The sequence below is a fragment of the Lytechinus variegatus genome, chromosome 12, assembly GCF_018143015.1.
Source record: "Lytechinus variegatus isolate NC3 chromosome 12, Lvar_3.0, whole genome shotgun sequence".
Classification (NCBI taxonomy): Eukaryota; Metazoa; Echinodermata; class Echinoidea; order Temnopleuroida; family Toxopneustidae; genus Lytechinus; species Lytechinus variegatus.
Window position 1 is genome coordinate 9,325,568 of NC_054751.1, and position 8,853 is coordinate 9,334,420.

At 37.0% G+C, this 8,853-nt stretch overlaps 1 protein-coding gene across 1 annotated transcript; it reads left to right on the forward strand.

The window, feature by feature from the left end:
• The first annotated feature begins 454 nt into the window (after nt 1-454).
• LOC121425634 (phosphatidylethanolamine-binding protein 4-like) lies at nt 455-8,638 on the forward strand. Its single transcript, XM_041621758.1, has 5 exons — nt 455-793; nt 1,063-1,094; nt 2,162-2,210; nt 4,606-4,654; nt 8,332-8,638. Exons 1-5 carry the CDS (start codon nt 560-562, stop codon nt 8,529-8,531), a joined length of 564 nt encoding a protein of 187 aa, XP_041477692.1. The 5' UTR covers nt 455-559; the 3' UTR covers nt 8,532-8,638.
• Nucleotides 8,639-8,853: the final 215 nt, after the last annotated feature.

Here is an 8,853-nt window from a genome sequence, read left to right on the forward strand (position 1 = left end):
AACTGTATCTGGTTAGTTCAAACAATCCTATTAACAGATCCCTTTTCAGGAAAGTATATTTAAAAAATTCAGCTCTCGCTTTGCACTCACATCAATAATTACTAAGTTCGATGCGTATCCTGTTCATGCCTACGAAAACTGCCCAGAATGTTCAGGACTAAATACATAAAATACCCCCCTCAAAAAAAATTGAGCACGCGCTTCGCGCTTATTTGGACTTACGAGATAGATCTACCTTATCCTGATTGTAATGTAGTTTAGTTGTAATTAAGCGCGTTAGTCTCTATTAAGGTTAACCCCCTTTAATCAGCTTTTAGTGGCCGATCGGGTGAAATATAGCTGAAAATATTTTCCCCACCCCCCAATGGCGAAAGCTGGATACGCCCCTGGGAGAGTACACTAGAACGAGTGCGTGCACAACGCAAATTATGCAAGACAATCAATAACTCACTATTATGGTATAATACTAGCACGGCACATCTGGCTACACCGTGTTTAGATACCCAGATTAGAAACCTACACGGTACGTCGCGCATCGTATGCACATATACTTCCGACGATGTCGAACCGTCAAAATTTCGGCAGGTTTCCGTTGCTGTTTTTGCTTCTGGCTGTTGACATCAGTTTAGGGGACCTGAATAACTTTTGCGACGAGGAAATCTCTCAGCGGCTTGACGTTAAGTTCAGTGGCGAAGTTCTCATTTCATACGGAGGTGCATTACCTATTACATTATTCCAAGAACCGGGGACCGGAAAGGAATCTCCTCTCGTCCGTTATGAAAGGGCTTCTGGGGTAAGATTAAAGAAAAATGTTATTTCCATATCAATTGAAGTTGACTTAAATAAAGAGAGAAAATTAAAACGTAAAACTTTCATCTAAACCGGCCCTTTCTATTAAAAAAATATCTCCCTGGAATACATATAAACATACCAACACGAAAACTTATCAAAGTGTTGGAAATGTACGATTTCGACACCGAATATCTAAAGGGGTGCAATGTTGGCGCTGACACTGTCAACTTCCAAAATCGTATAAGCTTTGCAATTTCTCTTTGTATGTAGGAAGATTTCTACACACTTCTGATGATTGACCCCATATCGAAAACTTGCATACAGTGTACCGGACATGTAAAAAACATAGCAGACGACGTTTGCAGACCTCGCGATCATCGTATGACTAGTGGTGCAGAATGTTCCATTGTGGCTTTATGGGGGAAATAGCATTACAGAGGGATAAAATGTCTTCACAAATAATGTTTCAGCGTTGATTCGCAATATCTTGTGTCAATTTCATAAATAATCCTTGTTTGAACATATAAAACATCATTTAAAGTTAAATAAATAAGCAAAACTTAAATTTCAGACTTACCAATGCAGTGATAAGCTAGGATGCACCCCTCATATACATAATGGACCCGTCACAATATTATTCAGAGACATATCCAACTTTCAGAGAATAAAATTGATTTTTGTTGGCAAAAATAATGGTATCTAATATATTTATATCCATAGTTCGGACTGACAAGGTATATATATTTATATATTCCTAATAAAATATTCAGCACTGCAATGGAAAGAGCTAGAAAACCGCTGTGACTCGAACAACACACCGACGTACACAAAAGCTCTGTCCAGCCCCATGCGTTGAATGCACGCCGAGTGTAGGTTTGCTCTTCGGACATCAGTATCACAAAGAAAATCTCCTCTGATTTGATGATAAAAGTGCACTATTTCCTTATTAACCAATCTCCATGATTCTTTCATGAGTATTTGCCTTACAATGTGCCCTTTATTATAAACTGGGCGGAAATTCTTGATATCATCACCCAGCGATGTGACGACGGATATAATCCACCCGGGTACTATAAAAATGTCCCCCAAACCCATTATCCCAATACATATTCCTGACTATGGATGGTTTTGAGTGATTTTAATGTAATAAAGTGCCATATTTCCTACCAATTGAATGTAAAAAAAATTATGGTCATCTGATAGAAGAAGTTGTTAACATTCATTTCAGGGAGGCGGAAATTTTATCTGAATCAACGCTTGTCCTTGATACACATTAGTTTGTGAAAAAGGGGTATGATGCCAGGGAATTCTGCGTGTTATAAGGGTGCGCGCGTGCAGCGAGGACCTTCTGTCCGCTAGTTTTCCATATGGATGCCCCTCAGTCGCCCTGGCTTCATTGGCTGGTCATGAATATCAAGGTCAGTTATTATGATACACACCAACATATTTTGCTTTAAAAAAGTAAAAGTAATCACAATTTCATATTTACTAGTTTAAATCCGGGATTTTGATAACATATTTATGTTTTTTTTAATTAATATTAACAGCATTTTTCTCCATAACATGACGATACGCAGATATTGACCTCGATTGTTTTTTTTTTAAATACTAAAGCCATAGTGGGGGGGGGGGGGTCGAAGAAGTTGCTATCAAGTGGGAATAATGCCCCGAACGCATGCAGGCTCGTCAAAATAGATCAAATTTGTTTCCATGATTTGCAAAAAAGGGTGACTTATACCTTTTGTCACATTTGTTCTACGGCGGCCGTACGGCGAGTCGAAAACAGTCGTTTTATTCATTTCTATTCAAACCACCCATGAAGCTGGTACAAAAAAAAATGTTAAAGCGGCTGTTTCCGACTCGCCGTACAGCCGCCGCAGAACAAATGTGACCAAGGTACAAGTACTAGTGTCCATGCATGAACTGAAGGTAGAAGCATAGAGCTATAGCTCTATGGTAGAAGCGTGTACTTATAAAGTGCATATACATGTACATAATATAAGGAATGTGTGGAGTGATCATTCTACATGAGTTTTATAACAGTGGAGTTGAATATGTGTATATCAATAGAGAGTAAACATTTTCAGTGGGACAGATGGTGCCGATTCGCTTGAATGACAGAGAATCGCGTTATAAAGCCCTGCTCACTGACACTATGCGATTAATTGCGATCCGAGTTTCAAAGAAATTGTGATAACATTTGATATGGACATTCCAACCTATAAAAATCTTACTAATCAGACTTCAGAATAGTGGTGTGACTTCTGAAATCGGAATTCAGTCCAATGCGAGCCTCCCTTAATGAATTATTTTTGTGTTTTTGACACCCTTATCACGTTACGTAGGTAACGTGCCCTATCGTGAAAAAGACATCCTTTTTACGTGTTTTTTGGGTCGCGCATGGTATCCACTCGTTAATGTAAGTGGCCCCCCGGAGAGGACCTTAAGCCGTTGGTCCCCTGGTTGCTTGCTCACAGGCATTCGTGCTTTCTTAGCACTCAAGTTAAAAACTTCGGTATATAACATTCAATTCCAAATCGTAATGACGTCATCATCGGCTGCGACTTGAAGCCGATTTGGACTTTACGAAGACCACAGGGCTTGTCGCAAAGTAAACATGTTTTTAGTATTTTTAACATCACGCAAAGCTTAAGATAAAACAATTTTATTTCTTAGAACTTTCATATTTAATGCAAAATGAATTTCTTGAAAAAATCGTGTCGCATCGGATCGCCCAGTGTGAGACGGCAGGCTTAAGGGAAGGTTCACCCTGATAGTTGGGTTTTTTTTCCAAGAAGAAGAAGAAGAAAAAAAAAACAGTGGTGAAGGTGAATGTTTAAGTAAATCCTTCAAAATAAGAGAGTTACCTTTTTCTCTTTTTTTGACGTCGAATGTGAGCAATTCCACCATTTCGTGACATACAAAATTCATAAATTCCATTACTTGATGGAACAAGGATTGATGAAAGGAAATCTCTGTCTTGCACGACATTGCACAATGGGGGCATAGAATGGTATTTCTGATGATATATCTCCCGTAAAAAGAAATCAGCTTCCATTTTTTTTTTAGAATATGACTATATTTTATATACAAACTAGATATTTTGCCTGATCGGCCGCTAAAAGCTCAAAGCTGATTTTTGATAAGGTTTTTGAAGGGGTCGTCCAAAGCAAAGACTGAAGTTTTTAAGTCCGTCTTAGCTTTATCCTTAAATTAAGATAAGGTAGCTGATAAGCCCACAATCAATAATGCGAGCGCGAAGCGCGAGCTACATTATTTCAATGTATTTAATATAGACCTGAAAACTGAACATCCTGAGCAATTTCTGAAATAATGACATGGTGCGTATTTAAGCGAGTAAATTATGTCAGCGCGGAGCGCGAGCTAAAATTTTGAATATGCTGGTCTGAAAATGAATCTGTTAATAAAGATGACACATATCTTACCAATCAAATAATGCGAGGACGCAGCGGGAGCCGAAATAATAAATATTTTCCAACTTGGAAACCGGGAAATTTAAGCTCTTTGGTAATAAGTAGGATAGGTATCTAACTTATTGATGTGAGCGCGAAGCGGCGTCTATGTGTAACTAGGGCTTCAGTGTCCATTGTTTTGTGGCATGTCGTATACTAGCAGATATCATTCTGGATGGGAGATGATGTCTGCAATGGGAAAATTCAACGCATGACATGTACGTATGAACAATTACATTGAATTCATTATTAAACCCGTTAATTATTTTGAAATGTTTATGTACGTCTTGAATATATATTGACTGATGATGAGCCTTTATTTTTGATATTCCATTCCCAGGGCGATGATCTAAACGACTTTGGAGATTTAAAAGGAGATACAGTAACCGGTAATTATTTAATCAACAAACAGGTCATACCTGTTCTTGTTAGAGTACTACTACTACTACTACTACTACTACTACTACTACTACTACTACTACTACTACTACTACTACTACTACTACTACTACTACTACTACTACTTGTACTACTACTACTCCTCCTCCTCCTATACTACTACTCCTCCTCCTACTACTATTACTAGTACTACTCCTCCTCCTACTACTACTACCACTACTACTACTTCTACTACTCCTCCTCCTCCTCCTACTACTCCTACTACTACTTCTACTACTCCTCCTCCTCCTCCTCCTCCTACTACTACTACTACTACTACTACTTCTACTACTACTACTACTCCTTCTCCTACTACTACTACGACGTCTTCTTCTACTACTATACTACTACTACTTCTTCTACTACTAATACTACTACTACTTCTACTACTACTACTACTACTACTACTACGACTACTACTACTAGTACTACTACTACTGTTATTACTACTACTACTACTACTACTAGTACTCCTCCTCCTCCTCCTCCTACTACTACTACTACTACTACTACTTCTACTACTACTTCTACTACTGCCACTACTATTATTATATCATAGCTCGAGTTTGCTCCTTGTGTATACCACTACCATCATTTTTATTAATCAAATTAGGCCTACAATTTCCTTTTTTTTTCTTCTTAGATCTTCAAATTTTCCTGAAGCAACAATAATTCTTCTCCTCCTAGACTTTTCACAGGAGACCGGGGAGAAAAGGGACACTCTTGTAACTTGAAAAATAATTAGCCAATCAGAAACCTGGCTACATTAGATATAACAGCTGATGGTCGAATGCACAGCTTTCAAAAGAATTATCATCTGCTACAAAGCTCTGCATATAGAAGTTAATTTTTATGTGTATGTTTATTTCTTTGTGCCATTTACATACTTTATTGAAATAACCAGTCAAATATCAAGCACAGCACTTAGTTTAAGTCAGGGTAGGCACGTTTTAAAAGGTATGTTTAAAAACACCTTTTTCCCTAAACAAGTGGAATGCCTCTGGCCGTCTCACCTGCATCACGCAGTTCAATATAGCAGCAGTGCTGACTTTGAAAACTACTCTAACTCGCACCAGATGTTCAGTGATACATGGTTACTCTTATGTCCACTTTTTATGAACTAGACCAATAAACTTACAGAGATATGATGGTTATTCAACAAAAAAACCCAACATGGCCAAAGTTCATTGACCTTACATGACCTTTGACCTTCAGTTGATCATGTGACCTGAAACTCGCACAAGATGTTCAGTGATACTTGATTACTCTTATGTCCAAGTTTCATGAATCAGATCCATAAACTTTCAAAGTTATGATGGTAATTCAACAGATACACCCGATTCGGCCAAAGTTCATTGACCTTTGACCTTGGTCATGTGACCTGAAATGCGCACAGGATGTTCAGTGATACTTGATTACTCTAATGTCCAAGTTTAACGAACTAGACCAATAAACTTTCAAAGCTATGATGGTAATTCAACAGATACCCCCAATTCGGCCAAAGTTCATTGACCCTAAATGACCTTTGACCTTAATCATGAGATCTGAAACTCGCACAAATGTTCAGTGATGCTTGATTACTATAATGTCCAAGTTTCATGAATCAGATCCATAAACTTTCAAAGTTATGATGGGAATTCAACAGATACCCCCAATTCGGCCAAAGTTCATTGACCCTAAATGACCTTTGACCTTGGTCATGTGACATAAAACTCATGCAGGATGTTCAGTGATACTTGATTAACCTTATGTCCAAGTTTCATGAACTAGGTCCATATATTTTCTAAGTTATGATGACATTTCAAAAACTTAACCTTAGGTTAAGACTTTCTTATTTAAACAAACATAATAATGATTATAATAATAATGATAATACTACTAATAATAGTAATAATAATAATTGAGCGGACCTTAATGGCCCCCTCAAAAATTTATATGATAAATTCATAAACACGACAGGGCCACACAACATCGTTCAAGACTATTGCCGGGATGCATCTATGGGTATTCGGTTATGCCTGTCAGCCCCGAATTGTTCAAAGTTATTTTTAATTGTTATTAATGATTGGAAAATTGCCAATAATTCCCATCAAAAAGTATAAAAATTTACATGTCCAAACTCCCCCCAAATTAAGAGTTTCGAAAATCAATAATTAAAAAAAAAATGTAAACTTCAGATGTGATTATTATGAATTAACCTGACAAAATACCTCAAAAAAATCCAAGGAATATTTTTTTAAATGCAGAAATTTCAATTTTGCACCGGTCTCCCCTGTACTCGTCAAGTATTGTGATTATAGGACCTATACAGTGCGTCCCAGAATAAACAAAACCGAGATTTAGTGATCATTTATCATATCTTAATCATTAAAAGAAGAGGCAAATGACCTACCAATTTAAAGCTTAGAATCTCCTCTTTCATCTGACATTACTTAGGTTATTTCTTATTCACGCATGAGTGAGCAAAAACAATTTGAAGAAAGGATACCAAAAACTCATTTGGCGGGGGTTATCTGGGTTTCAAAAAGAAAACCACATTTCTGAAAAGTTCAATATCTGCTCTTTAATTTGGTACCAAAATTACAAAAAATGGTCACGAAATAACAAAGTTCTGTTCATTTGAAATAAGGCTTGTATTTCCATAATTTCATGAGATAAACGTGTTTTCACCGGTTTCCCACAGAAGCTTTCGCATGGTGAACAAAAAATTTAATGCATGGCTGATCGTCAACAAAACAGAGTGTCGAGAGAGTTTGAAAGCCATCCTGGAGAACCTCTTCATTTTATGAAATTATTGAAATTCAAGCCTTATTTCAAATGACCAGAACTTTGTTATTTCGTGACCATTTTTTGTAATTTTGGTACCAAATTAAAGAGCAGATATTGAACTTTTCAGAAATGTGGTTTTCTTTTTGAAACCCAGACACCCCCCGCCAAATGAGTTTTTGATATCCTTTCTTCAAATTGCATTTGCTCACTCATGCGTGAATGAGAAATATTCTAAGTAATATCAGATGAAAGAGGAGATTCTAAGCTTTAAATTGATAGGTCATTTGTCTATTTTATTTATGATTAAGTAATGATAAATGATCGCTAAACCTCGGTTTCGTTTTTTCTGGGACGCACTGTACTGATTACCAATGTCATCATCTTAAGGCCGCCGCATACCTTCCGACTGTTCGCGATCCGATTTTGGAACAAATCGCATTTTGCTCATTTTTTGAAAATGTGAATGGAACATATCATTTCATTTGAGGTTAATATTAATTGAAAGAATACTAATATAACCATTTTGAAAGATTGCAAGCCTTTATTTTGGAGTAAAGGCCAAAATAGTTTCAAATCGTAGCCAATTGTTTGACTGCTATGACGTCATTACGACTAGATATTAAATTTGCCTTTATTCTAATAAGAATAATAGCATAGTCATAGATTTGAACATGGGTATTCGTACGATGATTTAGAACTTTACACAGTAAGATATTCCAAGTCTCAATATTAGCATCAAATTCTACTGCATTTTATTCTGAAATCGGGTCGCAGACCAATCGTAAGGTGTGCGGTCGCCTTTAACGGTTGTGTTATTGTGTATATCATCGTCATGTGTAATGATCTCTCTCTCCATCAGAATACGCTCCTCCCACTCCTCCAGCTGGTAGTGGTTACCACCGTTACTTTTTCTATCTCTACTACCAACCTCACGGCGCGGTTTCATCGGATCTTGGCTTTGCGGTTCCAAGTAGAGCCCGTTTCGACGTGGGTGCCCTTTTGGAAGAGTATGGCCTGGAATGCGAGGCCATACATTATTTCAAGACTCGGTCCGAATAAAAACCATTATATTCGTAGAGCAGTTTCCAGAAATGGATAGAAAATACAATTTCAAGATAAAAGCACTTCAAGAATGATAAAATATTTCAAAAATGATTTCCTTCCAATTCTATTTCAAAAGAGGCGTGTATAGCAAGGGCTTGCATTCCTACTAAAAAAAGTCGAAAAAAATATAGAAAAAATTTGACCCCACCCCAACGTTAGCATGTTTCATGACGGTATATTTCAAGCAATTAAATTATTAATAAATCTACGCTCTGTTTTTATATATTTGAAAGTTGAGATATGAAAAAGGAAAAATACCAAATAGGTAAAAATGGAG

What these genes read in the sequence shown, in the direction of transcription:
- LOC121425634 (XM_041621758.1), top strand. Translation starts at nt 560, where the DNA reads ATGTCGAACCGTCAAAATTTCGGCAGGTTTCCGTTGCTGTTTTTGCTT. An exon ending in ACACTTCTGATGATTGACCC is followed by an intron (nt 1,095 to 2,161) that starts CATATCGAAAAC and finishes AGTTTTCCATAT; the next exon opens with GGATGCCCCTCAGTCGCCCT. An exon ending in GGCTGGTCATGAATATCAAG is followed by an intron (nt 2,211 to 4,605) that starts GTCAGTTATTAT and finishes TTCCATTCCCAG; the next exon opens with GGCGATGATCTAAACGACTT.